Source organism: Canis lupus, chromosome 17 (genome assembly GCF_003254725.2).
Source record: "Canis lupus dingo isolate Sandy chromosome 17, ASM325472v2, whole genome shotgun sequence".
Taxonomy (NCBI): Eukaryota; Metazoa; Chordata; class Mammalia; order Carnivora; family Canidae; genus Canis; species Canis lupus.
Window position 1 is genome coordinate 23,208,033 of NC_064259.1, and position 26,712 is coordinate 23,234,744.

General features: G+C 42.0%; 1 protein-coding gene across 1 annotated transcript in view; it reads right to left on the reverse strand.

The window, feature by feature from the left end:
* The window catches only part of ALK (ALK receptor tyrosine kinase), a 680,397-nt gene that overhangs the window by 170,728 nt on the left and 482,957 nt on the right, over positions 1 to 26,712 (reverse strand). The window contains exon 5 of the mRNA XM_035700451.2: positions 25,683 to 25,810. Within this exon, the coding sequence (XP_035556344.2) occupies positions 25,683 to 25,810 (128 nt within the window). The remainder of the gene's footprint in view (positions 1 to 25,682; positions 25,811 to 26,712) is intronic.

Genomic DNA, 26,712 nt, shown 5'->3' on the forward strand with positions numbered 1-26,712 from the left:
GCCTACTGGGCTTTGCAGAGCGGTAAGTACAAAGGGCACATATTATCCAGAGCTTCCTACACAAGGCTCACCCCCACATGGCTTTTCTCTAAAGCCATGTATTAAACAAGTTTTTGTCAGTTGCTCCATGTTAAGGTTTTATTCATTGGCTCTCTTTCCTGTGGTAGATGTCACATGCCGTGGAAATATAGAAATGATTCATGGACTCTTATCCTCAAAGAGCAGCAATCTTAGGGCAGATGTGACAGGAGCACAAATAGCTAGGAATTGTGGTAAAACATAAGTGCCGTAATGGTGGTAAAAATAAAAGCCTGCAGACATTTAGAGGAGGAGAAGTTATTTCCAGGTTGATGAGGTGAATTAATTATGCTTAATTTATGTGCCTTATAGTCCAGATGCTTGTATATGAGGTTTGTTTAAATAGGGGTGGTGGGAAACCCACTCGTTCTGGCTTCTTCTAAGAATAGAGTATTTCTCTAAAACCCCACACCCTGTGCACGCCCTGGTTTTGGGGCCTTGAACCAAACAGGCTGCCAGGGGCTTTGGTGGGTGATCAAGTGAAGGAGAACAGCCCCATCTGAGGGAGGCCCCCCTAGAGGCTACGCTGTCAGAAGCAGAGCAGCAGCAGCCTCTCCGGATCCTCCTGGCTGGAGAGACTCTCAGGGCCCCTCTGGAAACTGATGAACATGCGTGCTGATCTCTGAGGCCATCTCAAATTGATACCTCTTATTGGCAAAACAGGTCCCTGTGCTATTAAGAGTGGTGACAGCTTTCAGACGGGGCATAAACCAATTGTTAAAGACCCCTCAGCATTATTCACCAGGCGGGAGAATTAGTTTTGGTATCCGGGAAAAACAGCCGTTTGGGTAATTACATTCTGTTTCCCTGCGTCTCCTCTAACGCATTAGCAGGAGATAATATTCCACATTCTAAGTCCAGAACCATCCCACAGAGCTGCTATTAAACAGCTGTCACCTTCCTTGCCATAACTGGATGCATTTCTCGGCAGGAAGAATGAGTCCCTGTGTGTGCGCGTGTGTCAGCCGCATCAATCCTGGCATGCAGGAAATGTAGCAACCGAGCCAGAGGAGATGCACTACAGTGGCAAAAGCCCTGTTCTGGGTTTAGCTCCACCATGACTTGTTGTGTGACCTTGGGTAAGTCCCTTAATTTCTCTGGTGCTTGGGCTCCTAAGCTATAGCTTGAGGAGGCTGGGACAGGTGCCATCTGCATTTTGGGGTCACTATGTGGGCTCTTTGTCAGGAGAGTGTGGACTCTCTATGACTCTGGCTTTGGGCTGAAGACTCAGAACAGATTGGCCACATTATCCTTGGGTACTGTGGCCTATCTGCTGCCACCAACCACATAGAGCAAGGGCTGTGGAGGCACTGGGCCCAGTTCTTTGTTCCTCGTTGGCTCAAGGGCTAAGAAGACTGGCTGCCTTTGAAACAAATTATATTTGGCTCATCCTTTCCCTCACTTCATTGTTTTTCATGATCCATATCAGACTTCTGAATTCACTAAAGTAATTTAGGGGGAAGTTAAGAGGGAGAAGGATGGAGAAAGGACACAAAGGCTCAGGTGTAGGATCGAAAGTGAGAAGGGGCAGGAAATGGACAAGAAAGGAAGGAAGGGTTGCTGAGGAAGGGGAGAGGGAGGGCCCAGGCATAGATAGGTGAGGAGGGAGGATTGGAAATTCAGAAAATTGAGAAATTCATTTCTTCTCTTCCTCTCTTCCTTCCGTCCCTCCGACCTTCCTTCTTCCTTCCTTTCTCCTTACCTTCCCTCCCTCCTTCCTTTCTCTCCTTCCTGTCTCCCTCCCTTTTTCCCTCCCTCCCTCCCCCTTCCCTCTCTTCCTTCCTTCCCACAAACATTAATTAGCAATCCACAATCTGACAGACAATACTCTACATCAATATTCTCAGTGCTAAAGATGCAAACATGAATAAAACATAGTCCCTGCATGTGAGGAGTTTACAGCACATTAGAAGGAGGCAGAATGTTTAATGTGTGACAAGGTATGGAAACATGAGCATAGGAAGGGTGTGTACACAACAAGAAGTGTGGATTGATTCCACTGTGGGGTGGGAAGGAGGGTCAGGCAGGCTTCATGGAACTGGATGGATCTCATGAGATAGGAAGGATTTCTGTGCTGTTCTATTACACAGCTCCCTCTCTATAGCTTTGTTGAATTATCTTCCTTCACAGATGCCCTGCGTTAGTCCCTCTGTCCCCCATATTTTCATGGCACTGTGCAAATCTGCATTTACCTTAGTATAGCAATCACTTCCTTACATGTCCTTCTCACTCACCAGACTGAGCTCTTTAAGGCTAGGAAACTTGGTTGAATTGTTTTCAAATATTTTTATTGTCCAGGACTGAGCATATTGCCAGCAAACGGCAGATTCCAAAAACACCAAAACCTGAACCAAAAAGCCCATTGAATGGAAATGTTACGCACATGGAACAACTCTTCTACCGGTTCCCATCTCCATGGGTTACCATGGTGACTAACCCCCAGGACAGTATTTCCATCACATCACCACCATTTTGAAGAAAGATGTTTCTCTGAATGCTTTTTTTTTTTTGCAACATCCACATCTTCCCTTCCCCCTTTCTCCCATTTCTTCTTCGTTCCCTCCGCTTTCTTGTGCACCTGCCTCTTCTTCCCCTCAGAGATCCTAAGTAGAAGTGCATTAACCTCAGTCTTCCTTTCATACTGGCCATCTAGAACCTTTCTCTAAGGGTGCTGGGTTTCAGGGAATCTCCTCTCAGTCAGTCTTGGGTGTGCCCTTATATAGATCAGTGGCTCCTGGGAGTACGTCTTTCCTGGGAGCATAGATCCCACGTTGGCTTCCTTCTTCCTGGGGGCCTATATCAATAGCTGCTGGAAAGAGCATATTTAGGGAACTGGGGGCAAGACCTTTCACACAGAGCAGTGATGCCTCTCAGATCTGAGCCTCAAAAATGTTGGTGTCATGACTTCAAATCATAGGTGGAAGTCACCTGGCCTTATCTCTCACACTTTCATGAAACTTTCACTTCTACCAGGACATGTCTCACTGGACCACCACCACTTCTGCATTAGATGGTTAGCTTGGCCTACACTTAGGTTACTCAGTCTATTTTTCTGAGGGAATTGTGTCTTTTGATCTTTGTACACAAGCCCAGGGACCTCAGTAATGGACATATTAAAAAAATCAAAATAAATAACTCCTCAATTCATCATTCCCACCTCTGAAAGCAGGATTCTTAGAAAGCTGGTACAATTTAAGTCAACAATTCAGATTCAGTCATGTCTTCAGAAGTTATTAAGAAATGTATAGAGGAAACCAGATTGCAACCTGTTTGTGAAAAGCATCAGGAGAATATAATAGCTTAGCTGGAAACTGGAGTAACACTGGCATGAACTGGCACCCCTCCACCCCCCTGCCAAGAGACCTCCTTCATCTTCTCTTTTTGGGAATGAGATTATGAAACTCCCTAATAGTCTCACTGAACTAAATCTAAGCCCTTAAAAATGTCACCCAACCTCATAGTCTTTCATTATTATGGGCTATAAACACAAATTCAAAATAGGGAAAACCTAGACATTACTGAGTTATTGTACTACACTGAATTGGAATCCTTCAGGATTAGAGATTAATTAAAGGGAGATTTTCTATCCAGATACAGCTATCCCACCTCTATGGCAGACACCTGGAGTTTTCAGACCAGGAAAAGAAATGCTCAGCTTGGATAATAAAAGCTGGCATGGCTTCTGGGCTCTAGGTGTGGGTACATCTCCTTGTTCACTCTGGAAAGGGAAATGGAGCAGTGCGAGGAGCTGCAATGACTTCTCTGAAATGCAGGGCAGTGGATGAACTGGGGAAGGGCCAGAGAATGAGGTTGGCCTGGCATGGGCTTCATGCCACTGCTTAGAAAAGCTAGAAGGCCCTAGCACACTTGCAAGAAAAGGGAATCTGGTTCTGAAGGAAATCCTGGCAGTTCTTTGAAGGACACACTGTCCTTGAGGAAAGAGTCAGCTATCATTCCTTACATGTGCCCTGGTTTTCACTGTTAAGGAAACTGAAGGCCCACTTATGGATCTTTGCCAACCTCTCCCTTAGCAAAATGGACAAAGGAGAGTTGGGGCTTGGGGCAGAGGTCAGAGACCTCCCAGAAGCTGAGCGAAGCCACTTGGTGAAGATGGAATGTGGAACTGAGAGCAAGTGTGGGTAATGGAGCAATCCTAAATGTCATTCCTTCTCATTAATTCATTCATCCATTTATCTTTCACCCATCTAGCACATCCTTACTGAGAGACTTCTTAAGCTTCAGATACCAGGTCATTATGTTAGTTGATAGGACCCAATTTGGCAAGTTGGTGTGGGATGGGGGAGGAAAGGTAAACTCTAAGGAGAAAGAAAGAAGAAAATCAACTTTTTTTGAAGACTTCTTTTTTTAAGATTTTATTCAATTATTTATGAGGAAGAGAGAGAGTGAGTGAGCAAGCAAGGGGAGGTGCAGGGGGAGAGGGAACAAGCAGACCTCATGCTGAGTGCATAGCCAAATGTAGGGCTTTATCCCATGACCCTGAGATCATGACCAAGAGCCAGGCACTTAACTGAGCCACTCAGGTATCCCTGAAGATTTCTTGTGCCAACCTCAGTGAGGTTGTTTCACCGAGTCTAATCTCGTCCCTGTGAATTGGCATTACAGTGACTCTCATTTTATGACAGGAAATAACCAGGACTTAGAGGGGTTGAGTTAGGTGCTGTCTGTGGCTCTAAAATCTTTTCAGTGTAGTGCACTGTCCTCAGAGAGCTTTCTATGTTGATAGACAGAAACACATGCTTGTGTGCTGGATGAACCAAGAGCTGGTAGAGTCTACACAAAACATGGACCAATGCTAAAAATGAAATCACTTTCTATAAGAAGCCATGACTACTGAATGACTTAAGCTATTTAAGTGCCAAATACGGAGTTTAAATGATGATGCATAGCAAGTGCTTGTGGATGAAATGAGCATTTTGTGGATGAAAGATCTAAATGTGAGACAAGAATCCATCAAAATCCTAGAGGAGAACACAGGCAACACCTTTTCTGAACTTGGCCACAGCAACTTCTTGCAAGATACATCTATGAAGGCAAGGGAGACAAAAGCAAAAATGAACTATTGGGACTTCATCAAGATGAAAAGCTTCTTTCTGCACAGCAAAAGAAACAGTCAACAAAACTAAAAGAGAACCTACAGAATGGGAGAAGATATTTGCAAATGACATATCAGATAAAGGACTAGTATCCAAGATCTATAAAGAACTTATTAAACTCAACAGCAAAGAAACAAACAATCCAATCATGAAATGGGCAAAAGACAAGAACAGAAATTTCACCAAATAAGTCATACACATGGGCCAACAAGTACATGAGAAAATGCTCCGCATCCCTTGCCATGTGCCCTGGTTTTCACTGCAAATCAAATCAAAACCACAATGAGATACCACCTTGCACCAGTCAGAATGGTGAAAAGTAACAAGGCAGGAAACAACAAATGTTGGAGAGGATGTGGAGAAAGGGAATCCCTCTTGCACTGTTGGTGGGAATGTGAACTGGTGCAGCCACTCTGGAAAACTGTGTGGAGGTTCCTCAATGAGTTAAAAATAGAACTACCCTATGACCCAGCAATTGCACTACTGGGGATTTACCCCAAAGATACAGATGCAGTGAAATGCCAGGACACCTGCACCCCGATGTTTCTAGCAGCAATGTCCACAATAACCAAACTGTGGAAGGAGCCTCGGTGTCCATTCAAAGAGGAATGGATAAAGAAGATGTGATCTATGTGTATGATGGAATATTATTCAGCAATCAGAAGAGACGAATATCCACCATTTGCTTCGACGTGGATGGAACTGGAGGGTATTATGCTGAGTGAAGTAAGTCAATTGGAGAAGGATAAACATATGGTCTCATTCATTTGGGGAATATAAAAAAATAGTGAAAGGGATTATAGGGGAAAGGAGAGGAAATGAGTGGGAAAAATCAGAGAGGGAGACAGAACATGAGAGACTCCTAACTCTGGGAAACGAACAAGGGGTGGTGGAAGGGGAGGTGGGTGGGGTGATGGGGTGACTGGGTGATGGGCACTGAGGGGGCACTTGACGGGATGAACACTGGATGTTATACTATATGTTGGCAAATCGAACTCCAATAAAAAATATACAAAAAATACAATGATATTATCATGATTATGATTCAAAATATGATAATCATCTGAAGTTTCTTTTTTTCCGAACTTTGTAGACCCATTCCTTCCACCTTCCATTCAGAGTCATTATCAATCTCTCTTTGCAGTGCCTTAGATGAGGAAGGGCAGATATACTTGAAAATATAGATTTTCAACGGTAAGATTTGGACTTTTTGAGAATGAAGTAATCTTGGAGTAAAAAAAAAAATGAGTCTTAAATACCTAGAACCAAGAGTCGAGAAGCCCACAAACAGGCCTATAAAAAACACAGAGTGAGGCGGACATTTAAAGGGTGTTAAAGAGACCCTATAGGTTGGGAACAAAGAGAAAATTAGAAAAAGAGAGCACTTGAGTAGTCCTGCTAGGACAACAGGTTCTGTGCGTTTTCTATATTTGGTAGAACTTGTTTTGATGGCAGTGTGGGAAGGGGATAAGAGGGGATAAAGACCGGAAGGTATGAGAGGACCTGTACGCAAGAAGACACATGAGCTACACAAAAATAGACTCAAAATGGATGCAAGACCTAAATGTGAGATGAATCCATCAAAATCCCAGAGGAAAATACAGGCAGCAACCTCTTTGACCTTGGCCACAGCAACTTCTTGCTAGACGTCTTCAGAGGCAAGGGAGACAAATGCAAAAATAAACTACTGGGACTTCATCAGAATAAAAAAGCTTTTGCACAGCAAAGGAAATAGTCAATAAAACTAAAAAGGCAATTGATGGAATGGGAGAAGGTATTCACAAATGACATATTAGATAAAGAGCCAGTATACAAAATCTATAAAGAACTTATCAAACTCAGTTCCCCCAAAACATAACTCCAGTAAAGAAATGGGCAGAAGACATGAACTGATATTTCTCCAAAGAAGGTATACAAATGGCTAACAGACATGTGAAAAAAATGCTCAACACCACTTGGTATCAGGGAAATACAAATCAAAACCACAATGAGATACCACCTCATACTGGTCAGAATGGCTAAAATGAACAACTCAGGAAACAATAGGTATTGGCAAGGATTTAGAGAAAGGGCAAACCTCTTACACTGTTGGTGGGAATGCAGACTGATGCAGCCACCCTGGAAAACAGTATGAAGATTCCTCAAAAAGTTAAAAAAAGAACTACCCTATGACCCAGTAATTGCACTACTAGGTATTTATCCAAAGGATACAAACAGTGATTTGAAGGGGCACCTGCTCCCCAATGTTTATAGCAACAGTGTCCACAATAGCCAAACTATCAAAAGAGCCCAGATGTCTATCAATAAGTGAATGGCTAAAGAAGATATCCACATTGAAGATGTGTATACACACACACAGACACACACACACACAGTGGAATATCACTCAGCCATCAAAAAGAATGAAATCTTACCATTTGCAACAACGTGAATGGAACTAAAGGACATTAAGTGAAATAAGTCAGAGAAAGACAAATACCATATTATTTCACCCATATGTGGAATTTAAGAAACAAAACAAAAGAATACAGGGGAAGGGAAGGAAAAATAAAATAAGATAAAAACAGAGAGGGAGGCAAACCATGAGAGATTCTTAACTCTAGGAAACAAATTGAGGGTTGCTGGAGGGGAAGTGGATGGTGGAATGGGGGTAACTGGTGATGGGCCTTAAGGAGAACATTTTTAATGAGCACTGGGTGTTCTATGCAGCTGATGAATCACTATATTCTACCCCTGGAACTAATAGTACACTGTATGTTAACTAAATTGAATTTAAATAAAAATTTTTTAAAAGGTACATAAGTTAGCTCTAGGTTGTTTCAGTGGAGTCAGGAGAGTGGAGAGGAGCAGCTGGGATGTTGTGGGTAGAAAGGGCCTGAACCCAGAGCAGTATGGAAGAGTGTTGAGGGTCTCAGTGTCTTCCTAGAAAGGGTGCAGAGGTGGCCAAGAGAGTGTGGGTATACCTGTAGAGGCCTTGTGGATGGAGCTGGGGTGATCCAGGTGAACCAGATGACCTACAAGCAAGGACTCCTTCAGTTGCACTCATAGCACTGGCCTGATGACCAAAGACCAACAGGGGGTGAACATCTTAGGGGAAGCCAGAGTGGATGGCTCTTTCATTACCAGATGGCACAGAAGCCTTCCCTTTTTTACTTGCTCCCCAGAGGAATCAGAAGGGGAGTGGAAAAGGGCATAATTCAGAATAGTCTGATTATCTATCCAAAAGGGATTTTAAAAATTCCCATTCAGAGTTGTCTTCAATTCTTGACTTGAGATTATGCTGTTTCCCATTAGTGGAAATGAGGTGTTCTCTGAAGAGCCAAGTTTCATTTTAAATTTTTGCATATGGACGGTAAAGTTTACATTCTCTATATGATGTTTAAAATCCTTTCCAATGGGCTGCTTCTCTTATATGACAACTGGTCTGGCTCTTCTTCCCCTATTATAGCTTCCTTCTCAAGCATGCCCTTTTCCTGACTGAGCATGGGCTGGTCCTCTCTCTGAAAATACAAGCTGAGATACAAGGTTCCAGTATACTTATTATTTATTTAATACTTTATTGGGATGCCATGTATGCCATTTATTTCAATTAAGAACACTGACTGAGCATCTGGTCTATGCCAGGCTTTATGCTGCACAGTGAGGATCTGGGACAAGGCCCCCATGGAATGGGGAACAGAAACGTGTAGGTGTTAAAGACACTTTCTAATCTTTCCAAGGCTAAGAAATAGCAGGAAGAAGTTGAAGGAAAAATGGAATAAGAGGTAAAAAGTCACAAATAGGCCATTTAGTAATTATAGAACCTTAACCTCTTTGGGCCTCAGTCTGCTAATCTGTAAAATTAGGGAGGAAAGAAAAAAATTCCTTCAGGCCTTTTCCAGATGCTAAATTACATGAACCTTGTGATTTTTAAAAGTGACGAATTCTATAGTTAACAGAAGCCCCTGAAGGCAAAAGAGTTCATAGAATGTAGCAGACATAAGTACATTTGCTGTTTGATTCTATTATAATGTCTTTGGAGCTGTGGCAAAGTCCTACCTCAAGCAAATCACATGAGGGTGAGTATGTCACTAATCACCAGTCTGGGTCATCCTAACAGTGTCAGGATCTAGGGAAGAAGTTGCTAGTTGGTATACACTAGAGCTCCCACTCTTGCAATCATTATTATTAATATTAGTATTATTATTTTGGCAGGGAAGAATCTGGAATTTAAATATGCTACTGGATATGTTTGCCTTTGCCTATACTTACAAAGTAGAATACCCACCTAAAATGGTTAAGTGGATAACTGAAAGCATTTGAAATATTGACATATTTGCCTGTTTACAATTTTTTGCTGTGATCTCAATTTTCCACTCTGCTTTGCATTCATAGACACTTTCTCACACTGCTCCCTCTTGACTCATTTATACACTCACTCATTCAACACTCTACAAAAACTCATGGAGCCCCTATCGTGCGCCAGGCTTTAAGCCAAGCGCTAGGTATGCAGAGATGAGGTGGAAAGCACACTACTTAGCCGGAGGGAAACATAACAGAAACAGAAGTCAAACAGGCTGCAGTACTGGGATGATCCACTCTAGCCATATGAAGCTTTGCTGGAGCTCTGTGGATAGAGCACTGGGCTACCTCCATACAACACTTAATGAGGTTGTCTGTGGCTGGAACCAAGGGCTGGGGTAGGGATGTGATGAGAGGAGTCCTACATCTGACAAAAGAACCCATCAAATTGGTGCCCATGACTACCTTTCTATTTTTTATCCATGAAAAGCACAATGATGAGAGGTAGTGGCACTTTGTATATTAATGGGAACTTCTGATAAAGTTGCACTAAATAATATAATAATGTGGAAATAAAAATTTGATTTTTAAAAAATCCTATGGAATTTGGGTTATTTAATAAATTTTCCAGCCTTGATTCTGGAAGCATGGAGTCCAGTTACTTAAGGTGATGGGGAAATGGGAAGCCTACTTTATGCATGGGGAGAGATACCAGTCAGTAGATAGGAAAATTCCACCTTCCTTAATTAATGCAAGCTCAGAATATCCTAGTTTGGTACAAAAGGAGAACTTTATGTTGGGTAGAGTGTTTAGACCTCATAGACTTTTCTACTTCTCTCTTTTCTTCCTTTCCTTCCTCCCTCTTTTTCTGCGATTTGTTATTTCCTTGGAGAATCCTATGGATCACAGCTGTGATGTTTAAACCCTTTAAAACCCTGGCAAAAGCCCAGACAAAACTTTTGGAGTACAACCAAAGTAACCTGGAATGTTCAACATGACTTTACTAACAACTGGGAAAAACAAGAGGAAAAAAAATCTCCAGTGTGTACCATGAGCTTAGACATTATATTTTGCTGATCCCTGAAGAGAAGAGAAAGAGTTTTCCCAAGACTCTCCTTCCTAGCTTCGAGCATCTTCTGTTGTAGCGACTGCAACTTCAGCTACCATTACCCAAGAGCTAACTCTAATTTAAGATTCAATCAAAATCCTAGAGGAGAACACAGGCAACACCCTTTTTGAACTCAGCCACAGTAACTTCTTACAAGATACATCCACGAAGGGAAAAGAAACAAAAGCAAAAATGGACTATTGGGACTTCATCAAGATAAGAAGCTTTTGCACAGCAAAGGATACAGTCAACAAAACTCAAAGACAACCTACAGAATGGGAGAAGATATTTGCAAATGACCTATCAGATAAAGGGCTAGTTTCCAAGATCTATAAAGAACTTATTAAACTCAACACCAAAGAAACAAACAATCCAATCATGAAATGGGCAAAAGACATGAAGAGAAATCTCACAGAGGAAGACATAGACATGGCCAACACGCACATGAGAAAGTGCTCCGCATCACTTGCCATCAGGGAAATACAAATCAAAACCACAATGAGATACCACCTCACACCAGTGAGAATGGGGAAAATTAACAAGGCAGGAAACCACAAATGTTGGAGAGGATGCGGAGAAAAGGGAACCCTCTTGTACTGTTGGTGGAAATGTGAACTGGTACAGCCACTCTAGAAAACTGTGTGGAGGTTCCTCAAAGAGTTAAAAATAGACCTGCCCTATGACCCAGCAATCGCACTGTTGGGGATTTACCCCAAAGGTACAGATGCAATGAAACGCCGGGACACCTGCACCCCGATGTTTCTAGCAGCAATGTCCACAATAGCCAAACTGTGGAAGGAGCCTCAGTGTCCATCGAAAGATGAATGGATAAAGAAGATGTGGTTTATGTATAAAATAGAATATTCCTCAGCCATTAGAAACGACAAACACCCACCATTTGCTTCAACGTGGATGGAACTGGAGGGTATTATGCTGAGTGAAGTAAGTCAATTGGAGAAGGACAAACATTATATGTTCTCATTCATTTGGGGAATATAAATAATAGTGAAAGGGAATATAGGGAAGGGAGAAGAAATGTGTGGGAAATATCAGAAAGGGAGACAGAACATAAAGACTCCTAACTCTGAGAAACGAACTAGGGGTAGTGGAAGGGGAGGAGGGCAGGGGGTGGGGGTGAATGGGTGACGGGCACTGAGGGGGGCACTGGGTGTTATTCTGTATGTTGGCAAGTTGAACATCAATAAAAAATAAATTTATTAAAAAGAATTTCTTGACCCCTAGAGGAAACTGCTGGACCCTCTTACCTACCTAGATCCTTGCCTTTGCCCTGTGACTGACACCCGGAAGACCTCTCACTCAAGACTGTGGTCTTACCCTGGAGGCCTTCTTTAGGATCATCATGTCTTAATGCCTTTTAACACCCCTCACTGTTCATACACATGTATGTGCCTATGTGAACATATGTATGTCTGCGGAGTGAGGTCTCCTAATGACAGAATGATAGGTGCATGAAGGGAAAGGAAGCAAAATAGAGGAAGAGAAAAAGGAAGAGAGGAGAGAATATATGCTTAGAATAGGGAAGAAAAGAAAGGAAGATTCTTTGTGTGCGCATCTCAGATTTGGCCCCCAAGCAACCAATCTAGCCATTTCAGTTGTTGTCCATGTGCCTGTGGTAAAAGCAGGGCAGGCTTCACTGATTACCTTTTCTCCCTTCACAAAAAAAGAGGAAGAAAGTTGAGAAGTGAAAATGAATGAATAGACAAGCGAAAAGACAAAGGCATCCAGAGTTTGGGAGAGACAGAGGGCAGGGGGGCTGAGGGCAAAGAGATGTAGGAAGGGCCTGTCCACAAGATGCCAAAACAGATAATAACGATGGGTAATGATCTGTCTGCTTCCACGTATTGATTATCATACAGTGTAAGCAAATGCTACGACTCTGAATTGAGTAGATATTTGGTGCTACAAACAACCACATGAGAGGAATGGGGAGAAAGGAAGGGGGGAAGGGCTGTGCCAGGGGAAGAATGGAAGAGAATGGGCAGCCCTCTAACATTAGTATGCACGCATGCCCAGTGATATGGGAAAGAGAATACGAAATGCAGCAAGCTAGGGCTTTGCACACTGACAAGAAAGGTATCAGACCTGAGATAGTAAGATAAGGAAAACAGAGCATCTCCTTGTCATTTTCTCCTTTCTGTTTTATTTTTTTATTTTTTATTTTTTTAAAATTTTTTATTTATTTATGATAGTCACACAGAGAGAAAGAGAGAGGCAGAGACACAGGCAGAGGGAGAAGCAGGCTCCATGCACCGGGAGCCCGATGTGGGATTCGATCCCGGGTCTCCAGGATCGCGCCCTGGGCCAAAGGCAGGCGCCAAACCGCTGCGCCGCCCAGGGATCCCCTCATTTCTGTTTTAATCCATGTAATGTAATTCTGTTGCCTCAGCTTTACAACAGATGCTTTGGGCTACTCCCAGGCTCTCCTTGACCTCTGGAAGTAGAGTGCAGAGAGGTTGCTCCAAGCCTAGCCTTCCAGAGACCAAAGTGACCCTTTCCAATGGTCTATTCCACTGCTGTCCTCGGCTGTGACAGCTCCTTCACCCATGTTCCTGAACCATAAACCTACAGACAGGCAGCCTCTGACCCTAGACACGAGTTGCCTGTCCTTATAGCATGGGGAAACTAGTCAGTGCCAATGTTTTAATTATATTTACATTTCACAAATGATGGAAAGGATCAGCTTATAAAAGCAAAAGAAAGTTGGGGTATTCAACCTCTCTGGGCCTTTTAAGACAACAGAGTTATTATGTCCATGTGAATTTCCAGAAAGAAACTTCCAATTAAAGCTTATTGCTTCTCAGCTTCCATTGGTTGGCAATGTGGCTCATCCTTCCTGTTCATTAGAGCAGAATAGGGGTTGTAGCCTCACAGAGTCTGTGCCCACCTTCCAGCTCACTCCCCCAGTGATCTTGGGAGGATCCCAGTGCTGCCATGATGGCCCCATCATCCCCCTGTGTGTGACTTGGAAACCAGACAGGATATTGCACCTGTGTTCTTGAAGGAAATAAGACCCCTGCTCTACCAGTTGCATGAATGATTAATGAGGGGTAATTAGTCAATGTTGTTAAGCATTTTATAGACACAAAATGCTGGCTAAGAGCTAAATGAAGAAACGAAAACAGCAAAAGCCGAAAGACTTTACATCCACCCAACTGCTGCTCATAGAATCCCAGAAATGTTGGAGTGGAGGGAAGGAGGCATGGCAGAGACTATTCACCCTGTGACTTGCAAACTGAATTGTGGAGCTTTCTGGGCACAAACCAAGCAACTGTTTCCCTGTGTTTCCTCATAAAACAAATCACAACAACAAAAAAAGGGCAAACTGAAGTTCCATGCTTGCAGCATAATGAAGACAGAGAATGCCAAAAACTTCAAAATAACCATGAGTAAAAAGAAAAAGCACCACATCCTAGCAGTGGGAGCTCTCATACTCCACTCTGGAGGATGTGGCCATTTGATTCCCATTGTCCCTGGTGTTGAGGAGCTTTGGCCAGGGGTCTGGGCAGAGAGGAAGTAAAATGTCTCCCAGCTCTTCAGATGCAGAATTAGCACCCCTTTCTGTATCTCCCTTTAAACCAAGCCAAAACTAAAACAAAGCCAATTCTGACATCCATTCTGTCTTTGGGGAAATTAAAGGAGCTTTAGGCCAATGCCCAGGGGACTTTAAAACCTAATATTTGGTTAGTTAGCCTGGCTCTGACCTGGTACTTGAATTTTAGGAACTGAGTCTCTCTGTGACTCACTTGGTAGGTTAGGGCCTCCCTGCTAGTCTCAGGCATCACCTTGGGACTCAGCCTGCCATCCTGCCCACCTATGGCTTACAACTGAAAGGATATATTCCAACTTGGCTCCAGCTTTCCAGACCTGGCTGTACATCCTTCTCTTACCCATGTCCCTCTGTCCCCTTAAAGTTGTGCTTCTCCAACATCTCCTCTGATGTGCCCCAAATGGCAGAGAAGGGTGAAGTCACCTCCCAGAATCTGGGGGATCACTTCCAGAAGAAAAGATCTTAAAGCTCATGTTTTATCTTGAAATTTATGTGCAGCACTGAAGCCCAATATAAAGCCCTGTCAATTTAAATATAAAAATATCCCTCTATTTCAATATTTTGGTAAAACTGAAGCTCTGGAAAAATGTACCACGTTGGTTGATTCTGTGGGATTGTGCATGCCCACAACACTACTACATATCCTCAGGGTACAAGTGTCCGAGTGTGAGAAACCCCTACCCCTTTTACCAACTCACTTGTAGGATCCTGGCCCCTCCTAATTTGCTCACAGCCAAGTGCCCTTAGCCATTTCCTGTGTAGATAGGGCTTGGGAGGCAGGACGGGAAGCCTGATCTCAGACCTGTGGGGCAGGGCCCTGAGAGTGGAGCCATCCCGTCCTTCCTCCAGGGGATGTCCTTAGACTTACCAAGCCTCTGAAATTGTACAATTCACTGTTGGTCCAGTTTGTCTTAATGATGCATATCAATTATTTGTCCCATGGTTAATTAAGAGTTACCAAGTCCATTGGACCAACATCATCATGATATACTCTTTACTTAGGGAAGGAAGGAACTAACCCTGTTTGATTTCCCACTAGGTTGCAGGCACTGTGTTACACAAGGTATACACACCACCTATTTAATCCTCACATGGATTAAATCCTTACATGGAGTAGGTGCTACTGTCTCCTTTTTACATATTAATTATCTAGCACTTCTAGGATGTAATGGACACATAGCACCCAAACAGCTCAGTTAGGATCCAAATCCATGTTTTTCTTATCCAAATCATGTCCCCTTTCCACTGTTCACGATGCAGTGTTGCTTGCTTTTCTTTCTGTTACATCTTTTGTCCATTTCCCTCCTTATGGACTCTATCAAAGAATGAAAGAAACAGAGAGGAGGGGAGGTCAGAATGTACGAATTCTGCTGTCAGCTGTTTCAAGAAGATGGAGAGGATGTGGGAGAGGTGGTGGATTGAAACCAATGTCTAAACTGACATTTCTCTTATCTATGGAATTTATTTATTTGGGTCTGCCTCACAGGGACAGATTTTAAGGAATGGTTACAGAGGGGCCTTAGAAACCTGGAGAGGGAACATAGCTTCACTCAGCCCCTCATTCATCATCAGCTGGAGCGTTGGTCTCATTAATAACTGGGGCTTAATCCTCCACATTCAAAGAGACTCCCATTACCCAAAACAATAATTTTTTTAATTACCCAGGCAGAATGGCAATCGCATATTGAATACCAAGGATGATTTAAAACTAATAAATACTTTTGGAGATTCCTTGAACATTTTAATGAATTAAAAGTTATGAAATATTTATAAGCAGTAACAACGCCATTTAGTACCATTAATAAAATAAATACATTAGTCAGAGAATGAAATTCATTACTATTTTACTACTAGACATTTATGTCAATGACTGAATATTGCTCCAAATTACTTGTAAAGTAGACCAATTATTTTAGTGTGATTAATCTTTTCAATTATTTCTTTTATGTAGTTGTAATTTGAAAGTAATTTTCTTCCGGGAGTACAATGACCTCAGCACACTGGTTCCTTATTTATTTATATTTAAAAATCTTTTGTCTCTACCCCCATTTCCGGGTGATTTCCAATGGTCAAATATTTAAAATAGTCACCCAAGCAATCATTGTTCCTATGTACTTTGTGGGGGATTTTTAATTGGCTTTATTAGTGATTATGAATAAGCCATTCCAATGTAAGAAGTCTCTGCCAACAGCAGCTGGATGTGGGTAGGGAAAGGAGGGGCCAGAAAAACTCTTTCCTGGTTACACCAGCTGGGGGCCTGGCTGAGTTAGACCCCATCCTCAGTCTGCCAGAAGGACGCAGTGTGATAAGTATATCACAAGATGTTTAGGCTCTTCCTTGGCCACTAACCATCCCCACAGGATTAAACCGTCTTACTCCTTTGCATGGCACACTGGATTCTGGGCACTCAGTCACAAAGGGAAAAATGACTTTATCAGAGATAAAAGCATAGATTGTCGGGGGGAGGAGGGGAGAAGCAGATGCCTTCGAAATCAGGAAATAGATCTGAGCTTTCAGTGTTTCTTCTGGAAGTAGGGTAAACCTGACCTTGGCCAAATGGCTGAGACAAGGCGAAATGAAAAGGGAAAGGTGACTGTGATCCTGCAAACAAACCCTGGGTTAGTTATGATGAATTATTCCACCTTGGTTCCAGAATGAGGATATTCAGCTCAGTCTGGGGGTGAGGAAGGGAGAAGGCAATATTAGTTTATTGTGCCAAGCTCCGTGCCAGGGGTCCTACATGTAATATGCTTTTCATTTCCCAACAAACTTATAAGTATGTATCATTAGTCCCATTTAGTGTTGAGAAAACCAAAACTCAAGGATATTTAAAAATTCTTTTGAGCTCAGAAGGGTGTTAAGTGATAGACCTGGAATTCCACACTCATTCTGTCTGATTCCAAAGCCTGTGATCTCCTTCCTACATTGTAACCAGAAAACCTTTATTCAGTGCTTACCATGGGAAAAACACTGGTAGTTGCTAATTGGAGTACAGAGATTAAAAAGAAAAAGACACAGTCTTTGATTCTAGGAATTTAGCATCTATTGAGCAAGACACATAAATAACTCTGGAAAGAAGTAGACTGTTATAAAACGGAAATCTATGGAGACATAATTCTGAGCTGAGACTTCTTGGAGAAGACAGTATCTGAACTGAGATTTGAAAGAAGTGCAAGGCTTGGGGAGACAGACTTTGGGGAAGGGAGAGGGAGGGTATGCTACAGGGGGATTAGCTGGAATCAAAGCTTGGTATAGGAGGTGTTTGGGAAATGCAACAGAAAATCACAATTTTAATGCTTATCTTTTAAACAGTACAATTCACAGATAAACTATGAGTGGGAAGTTTTAGAAACAGATAGTTAAGGAGGACAATAGTATATAATGGAGAGCATCACCCATCACATGGAGGGCATGATGAGAACTAGTGGACAAGGCTATGGCTGTTACTTCTTCTTGGCTTTCTCTTCCAAGCAATAGATCCCACCTCTGCATAGATAACTTGGTCCCCTGAAGTGACTGACCTAGGTGGAGGCCACCTGGGCACTGGTGGCAGTTTGGCAGTGCTGTGACTCTCAATACCTACATGGCATTTGGTTGTTGTTAGCATCACATAATTTTGGAGGAGGTATCAGAAAAGCCAATTTGTTTCTGTAAATAGTACTTTCTTCAAAAGAAACTGAGCAGCAGTGAGAGAGTAAGTATATGTTTAGAGGTTTCAGGCTAGGTAAGTTCCAAAAAGGTCAGGTAGCTCAGGGTAGCATGTACAATGCATCGCCATAGCTATCTTCTCATTAGACCCTCACGATTAAGGTCAATGTTGGGACAACCAGTGACATATTTTATTATTATTCCTATTTTAAATAAAAACAATCAATGTGCCAATTCTGATAGAGACCTGTAATGTCCCTACTGATCTGAAGCCTTGGCTAGGCTATGGCAAATAAAAGGTGGAAAGGGGACTTTGATGCCCTGATTGCTGGTTAAGTGCTCATTCCATGGTATTTCTGAGAAAAGCATGAAAAACAGTTCAGAGGAAGACAATCTCTACAAATGGAGCACTTATTCAGTATCTCTGGTGTGAATTAGATGTAAGTCATGGATGCCCTTTGGGGAGCAGTTTTGTGTGAAATAAAACAGAGATTTTAAGGCCACCACACCAAACTTCAATCCTAAGACGGAAGCAAGTTTATATCGGTATCACTGTGTGTTCACTTTAGTACGTGCTCAGTAATGTTTGTCAAATGAATGAGCAAATGCATGGATGGGTAGATGGATGATTCTGCTACATAGAGAGTTTTCTCCTGGCAGCCTCAGTAATCTCCACCTTACAAGCACAGACTGAGGATCCTGCTGGGATGTTGCTTGCTGTTGGAACAGAAAATGCCCAGTTTGGGCCTGGCTGCTAGGAGCTACTCCAGAAGTTGATTGGTTCCACATGGCTGGCCAAGATTAGAATACGTTTGTTCAGCTTCTTTCATTTCCTCTTGTCCTCCTCTTGGCCTAAGGAGGGCATCCTTGACTGGCCATCATTGTCTTTGGTAGAGTAGGAGGAGATAGAGGGGACAAGGCTGTGATATACCACACATTTCTTTTTACTAGAAACATTCATACTAGCTCTATAACTAGCATCTTAAAGCTGGGACTCAGTGAGACAAGAACTTGCCTTGTGTAGATGGGCCATAGCCCAAAGTATAATAGCTTTGTTCTTAGTCTTAATTGTTTAAGGATGGTATAGTTAATGTAACAATTCTTTAGCTCTCACATTTTATGTAAAAACAGAATCTTATGAACAAAAAGCTGGAATTAATAAGAGAGTTGAAAATCAGAATGTCCAGTGGTTCTTATATTGTATTTTATGAAACTCCACAGTGTTTGTGGGGGGCGGTTGTCAAGGCCTGTGGAGCAAGCGGGTTCTGGGCCTCCCTACCAACACTTCCCCGAGGGCAACTCTGCATGTGTAATTTTATATACTGGACTACTATATATGACTTTATTTGAATTAAGTGTTCAGCCTCTAAAAAATGTTTGAAGTTCATAGATCCAGTTTAAATGCCATCATTTTAGGCCCAGAGATGTTAAGATATCTGCGCACCCTCAACTCTTTTGGGACATATGTTTTAAGTTATCTATGGTGGTGGGACAGCTTTTGGATTCCTCTCCCTTCCTGCACTACAGAAGTTAATGAAAGTACCCTTCATGGGTAGCATGAGAATTATGATATCCTCTCTGCTGAATAGATCAGAGGAGATAATATGTTTGAAAGAGTTTCAGTAGGGTAAGGAACCAAGAGTGCTTCTTGTTGAGAAATTTGTTAGTGAGATGAATGTGGTTCTGACTTAGGAAATGTCAGATGTGATTCTTGTAGGTTCATGAAAGAGAACACGAACCATAAGGGCTGGCAGAAAAATGTATTTAGGCTTACTTAGGTGCTATCTGTAGCTCTTGATGTTCACGGATGGAGGGGGTCCACTGTTGGCCAGTGGGCAGCAGTACACCTAAATTACCTCTGACCAACTGAGGCAGGGAGAGGGAAGCTCTGAATTAGTTTCTTAGAAAAACTGAGAACTTGACAATCATGAGGTGCAGGCAGAAATCACACTGGGCCGGTCAGTAATTTAGTGTGTCGAAGTTCAAGATAAATCATTGGGTGGTTTGTTCATTTAATTTCTACTGTTGAGGGAGACAGAATAGATATTTCCTGGGGTGCTTCCCAGCAGGTAGGAGTAACACATGGCAGCAAGAGCATGAATGCTGGAGCAGATGACCTCTGTTCTAATACGTGTTGTGAGACTTGGGATAAATTACTTAAGTCTCTGTGCCTCAATTTTCCCATCCATATAATGGAAATGCTGATAATAATAGTACATACCTCATAGCATTGTTGTAAGGATTAAATGAGTTTATGTATGCAACAAGTTTAGAACAGGGCTTGGCACATAGAAGGTATGGGATGGGTGTTTGCAATAATGTATATTCTTCTTTTTGAAAGATTTATTCTTATTTATTTGAGAGAGAGAAAGAGAGCATAAGTGAGCTCGGGGGAAGAAGCAGAGGGAGAGAGAGAGAGTGAAGGAGAGAAGTAGACTCCTTGCAGAGCTCGGAGCCTGACACAGGGCTCGATCTCATGAACCTGAGATTGCTACCTGAGCCAAAATAAAGAATCAGATGCTCAACCAACTGAGCCACCTAGGTCCCCCCAATAATGTATATTCTTTTTTCTTTTTAAGATTTTGTTCATTTATTCATGAGAGACAGAGAGAGAGAAAGAGAGAGAGAGAGAGAGAGAGAGAGGCAGAGACACAGGCAGAGGGAGAAGCAGGCTCCATGCAAGGAACCCGATATGGGACTCGATCCCAAGACTCCAGAATCACACCCTGGGCTGAAGGCAGGTGCCAAACTGCCGAGCCACCCAGGGATCCCAATAATGTATGTTCTTATGAGGTACTCAGTGTTTTTCAAATCTTTTTCAAGAAGCTAGTCCTGCCCATTCTGACATGTGTTTTTCTGTAGGCAACTCTGAACATGAGGGGTCCTGATGAATATGCTGCATAATTCTAGTGCTTTGGGCTATCTGCTAAAGACAGGTCTTTGTGAATGGGTGAAGTGTTCCCTGGGAGTCCAGGCATGGGTGTCTCTGGGGACTGATATCCTTCCCATCACTGCCAAATACACAAACTGGCTTTTTTTAGAGATCAGAGTAAAACCTCTTCTAAGCAATTTCCACCTACTGCTACCTTCTTTTGTCAGTACCAGGGTAATAACCCAAAGCTATAAAAGCAGGAGAAACATTTATCAATTGATTGATTAACTAACAATCAGTGAACAAGTATTTAAGTAGTGTTTTCTATGTGTTTAGCAGTGTGCTAACTATCCCCTGGAGAAATAAAAGAAATATAAAACAGGATCCCAAACCTCACATTAAGTCCCCCAAAATGCCTAACTGGGAAATAATTATAAAACAGATACTAAATTTAGATGTAGAGAGCAAAGTATTTGGAGAAGAATTTCTCTAGCTCTGAATGATGTTTTGGAGGGTTTGGGCTCTAAATTGGATCCTAAATGATGAGTCTGCATTCAAAATGGAAGGCCTGGGACCAAGCTGGTCATTCTTGGTGCAATGTACCAAAAACCAGTCTGACTAGAGGGTTGGGGTGTGGGAGAAGAGAGGACATGACGTTGGACAGGTACTGAGAACAGATTGTAAAGAAGCTTAGAAATCAGGAGGAGACATTGGGCATTTCCCAGGAAGGACTGAATGGTGATGAAAGTACCAAGACCAGAGTCAAGATGGCCCTGATGTCACTCTCAGCTCTACGAACAATCAGCTGGGTGATCTCAAGCCCATCGTTTTCCTGGACCCAGGAATGAGTGAGATGGCCCAGTCTAGCCTCCATATTTCTGAGGTGGAAGGGAATAAGAAGTTACAGAGGTCTCATGAAAGTGCCACAAGGAAAGGAAATTTGTGGCGATGTGTGAGGGATGGGTAATGGTATCAGGGAGACCAGCCGGCTACTGCCAAAGCCCAAGAATGCATAATGAAGGCCTGTATAAAGTACATTGCTGACAAAATGAAGTCAGAAGGGTAAATTCAAGAGACAGCAACAGTAGCATCTAGGTAGCAAAGGCTAGGATGAAAAACAGCCATAGGTCTAGAGCCCAGGGCTTGGCTATTTGGATGTAAGAATAAGAGGATGGGTCAAAGATAATTCTAAGGCTTTAGCAATAAATAAAACCCCTGCCTCTACACATTCATAAAGGTGGTAAAATGTGGACAGAAATACTGGCGTGGTAGTCAGACTGACTTGGGATTGAGTTTGGCTCTATCTTTCCCTAACTGAATGACTTGGGCGAGTTTTGAAACTTCTATCAGTTTCGGATTCCCCATCCATAAATAAGGATAACCTCAAAGAGTTAAAAATAGAGCTACCCTACGACCCAGCAATTGCACTGCTGGGGATTTACCCCAAAGATACAGATGCAATGAAATGGCAGGACACCTGCACCCCAATATTTATAGCAGCATGGCCACAATAGCCAAACTGTGGAAGGACCCCCAGTGTCTATCGAAAGATGAATGGATAAAGGAGATGTGGTCTATGTATACAATGGAATATTACTCAGCCATTAGAAACGATGAATACCCACCATTTGCTTCAACATGGATGGAACTGGAGGGTATTATGCTGAGTGAAGTAAGTCAGTCAGAGAAGGGCAAACATTATATGGTCTCATTCATTTGGGGAATATAAAAAATAGTGAAAGGGATTATAGGGGAAAGGAGAGAAAATGAGTGGGAAAAATCAGAGAGGGAGACAGAACATGAGAGACTCCTAACTCTGGGAAACGAACAAGGGGTAGTGGAAGGGGAGGTGGGTGGGGGGTGGGGGTGACTGGGTGACGGGCACTGAGGGGGACGCTTGATGGCATGAGCACTGGGTGTTATGCTATATGTTGGCAAATCGAACTCCAATAAAAAATACACAAGAAAGAAAGAAAGAAAGAAAGAAGAAAGAAAGAAAGAAAGAAAGAACCTGCTTTATAGAATTATGGTAATGTTCACATGAGATAACACATTTAAAAGGATCAGCACTTGCCTTTGCACATGGTAGGTGCTCTGTTGATGTTAGCTTTTATTGCTTATTAACTGAGCACTTATTAAGTGTTACACACTGAGATAGATGTCAGGATTCAGAGAAGAAAGAGGCATGGCCTCTGCCTTGATGACACCCACAGATAAGTATCATCTCCTATGCAGGAAGAATTGCTCCAACATTCCCTGTAAGCCTTCTGGATTAACTAAAATGGCGCCTCTCTTGATGTAGGTGAAGGTAAAGCTGTAGAGTTCTACAGATGTGTTTCCTTTCATATTCTATCTGTGCCTTATCAGGAGGGGACCAAGTTATTATCAAAAAATAGGCCAGGCATTCTGTAGACCTATCTATAACCCTGGCTATCATGCTACCAGCCCTGTTCACCCCTTCAAAGATAATACTTCTCTCTCTTTCTCTCTTTTCTTTCATGACCTAACCAAAGCAATACATCAGAAAACACAGACATTTGTCTACCTCAAATAAGCCTTGAGCATATCTCTGAAATAACTCCTTCCATTTAAAAATGTGAGTGTAGTTTTTGGATGCTTCTTACATTTGCAATGTGTCCACACCAACTGATGTGCCGTGAAATTGCTCCATGATGGGAGGGAGAATTAGAAGTTCTCAGGAAACACAGGAGTCACTATGGCTTTCCTCTACTCTGTGCTTTATACATCCACACTTATCTCTTCATACCTCTTGGTGGCCACAGGAGTCCAACTCAGAAAAAGAGTGCACAGAACATCTGCTTCCCCATGGAGACCATCTGTTCTTAGACACAGAGCATCTGAAGGAAGGTAGCTGGGACATGAGAACCTTCCTAGGTCTCTTGGCCAATTTACCTTCTCCAGGGAGTTAGAAGCAGACTTCTTTTCTCTGTCCTCTAAGAAACTGTCCTGCCAGAAGACATATGTTTGGATCATTAGAGAAAGTTAGGGAGGTCATCTCTCTTGGTATTATAAAGGTAGAGAAGGAGACAAGAAACAGGTCTTTTAAACTTTGCAACAAACTCACTGCAAATGCAACATAAGATACAGAGGAAGAATTTTGGAAGTGAAAGGGAGTTGTAGGGATAAGGGAGGAAAAATTTGCATAGTTGAGATCCTTGACTCAGAGGTATGAGGAATTTTTCCAGGACTATGGGCTGGGCCTGATATCTGGAGTTTTGTAGTCTCTTATTCCCTTCTTCTGACATTGCTCAAATGAGATTAGGCCAATTCTGGGAACTGATACCTTCTCTCTGTCACATTCCTGTTAACTGGCTCCATTTCAACAGATGGCCTCTTTTGGATGGTACATAAACCCTTGACATCTGTGAGGATTGATAATGTCCAGAACTATCCACAAATCCCCAAGTTTGTGAATGTGGAAACATTTGTATAAGCTTCTGGCTTTCTCCCAAACCACATGTTTCTTATACTTGCCTCACATCACAGGTTAACCACCTTTTCAACTTGAACTGAAGTTCAATCTATCACGTTATGATGATTTTTCTTTTTCTCACACATAAATCAGTTTTCATTAAGGAAAAAAAAAACACCTTGTGAAAGTTCTTATAAGACCAGCAATGAATGAAGAACCATAGCAGCATAAGAAACTGGGTCATCAGTGGTCTCCTAAGGGAGTCCCCTTTGTATACCACCTCTAAGAGGTCCAAGATTCAAAGCTGGGCCTCTATATGCAATAGATCACTGTGTGTATGAGTCTTCATGGTTGTTCATGAACAGTCTGAATTGGCAATATAGGTCTGGGAGTATCACAGGTTTTCTTCCTCTCCATACTTCATTCTTGGTCTTCTCAGACCACAGGTTCCATGGCACACATGAAAGCTCCCTCCCACTGAACCTCTGGGCAAAGGCAGGCAGAGAAGAATAGCAGTAATGAAAGCAGCTTCTTCCTAAAGATCTGTATAATTCAAGCCCATCTCCTATACCTTCTACATGTGGGAAACAATAAAGGATGTTTATTGCTATGACCCTAGGTCTTCTGAACAATCAAGAAAAGATCAACCTTACATATCTCTTGATGATTCATTTCCTCCTGCTTACTAATCAGACTTGAAGCAATGTCTAATGAGAAATACATATGTGATCTTGAAAACAAAAGTAGAAGGTCAAAAACTCTGTGGAGGGAGGGGAAATAAGCTTATCAAAAATATATACAGATATAGTTACTGTGATCGAGTATGCATTTAGTTTAGAGTTTCCTGGCAATAAAGGCAAAAAGAAAAAAACAACAACAACAAATTATTCTTCAGGAGAGATACTTTTTCTTGGTAACAAATCTTGAATGTGGAGACTTATGCAAAAGGAATTCAATGACAAAGTGGACCATGCCCTAATAGTATTTACAAAATAAACAAAAGATTCCATGTATAACCATTTCCCAAGCTGCCTCTTAATAATAGCAGGAATCCAGTCATTAAAAACACTTAGTCATAAATTTTGCCTCAGGGGAAAAAGAGTAAAACAATCACTATCAAGTTGGTGGAGTAAGGATTGGGTAGAGATATAGGTTAAAAAAAAAAAGGTAGAATGTTGATAATTGTTGAAACTGGGTTGAGGGTATATGGGGATCATTGTACTATTCTATTTATTTGCATACATTTGAAATCTTCCACAAAAAAAGCAAAACAAAAATAAAAGAAAAAAACCTAGCTGAAAGCATCTGGCAGCCAGGGAAGTTAAGCTGATATGTTCTCTCACAAAGACTGTATTCTGTTTGATGAGATTTTAAGGTAAACAGATATAATGGTATACTCAATTTTTGAAAATTGATCAGGTGGGCTGTGGAGCACTTGGTAATATTTGGAACAAGCCCCAAGGCACTGTAGACTTGACTATATAAGCAAGCACATTCCTAGCTAATTGTAGTGGCAGGTTACTGACACACTTAAGACAGCAAGCTACCAACGAGTGGTGCGGAAAGCCAGATTCAAATACCTTCACTGCAGTTCTTCAGGGCAAAGAAGTCCACTGCAGACAAGCTTCGGTTGCCACTCGAGATGTATTCCAGGGCCACTCGGAAGGGATTCTCTGGGCGCCCAATTCTTCCCTGGAGCACTGTCCAACTGGTTGCATTGAAAAACAGAGGGGAAGAGCATAGAAAAACAGTGATGAGAAGCAGGCCTAGCTTGCACAAAGATTCTGTTTCTGCAGTGATTTTAGGACCCACACTCTTCATGTGCACCAAGAGATGCAACCCTAAGAGGCCCTGCGAAAGATGACTCTGACAGCAACACACAAACATTTATTTCCTTCTTGTCCAGCTAACCCAGAGACCTATTTCTCCAAGCCACTGATGTTTCTTTTGTCATATTCTTTCAGGCAATTGCAGACCTTTGGAGATTTTTAGTAGTTAATCTTACAGGAAAAAAATATACGTACTTAAGAATACCTGCCAGTAGGGTGAAGGAGTAGTCTTGAAAAACATTTATCGGTGTATTCATAATTAGCCCTAGAAAGAATTTTGGCTTTCAGAATTTTTTCTGATCCCAAAGTCTAATCACTCTTGGGTTTGCTGTATGGTTACTTGAGGGAAGCAAGCTAGGGCTATTTATTTACTTGAGGAAAATTAAAGTGCACTGAAGCATGTATTTTGGGGTAAAAGGTACCTAAGATTGGTGTGAACTCTGCAAAAAGGTGCAAACAGAAGAAGATAGAAGTAGGTCGAATGGTGAGCTCTGCAGGCATCTATGATCAAGGACACTGACATCGCTGGAGAACAGAGAATAAGCGAAATGAACATTATTTTACACCTCACTCATGCTATTAACCTCTGGGAATAGCCTCCTGTCACTGATTGGAACATCAGATTTACTTTGATAACTTTCAGCCATTGATTCAGGTTTTTTTTTTTTTTAATATATAGTTATGTTGAAAATTTTGCATGGTGAGTGGAAATTACCTGAACTGTTTCATATTTTTCCTTAAAAAAAACAGTTTTATTGAGGTATATTTGACATACAGTTAA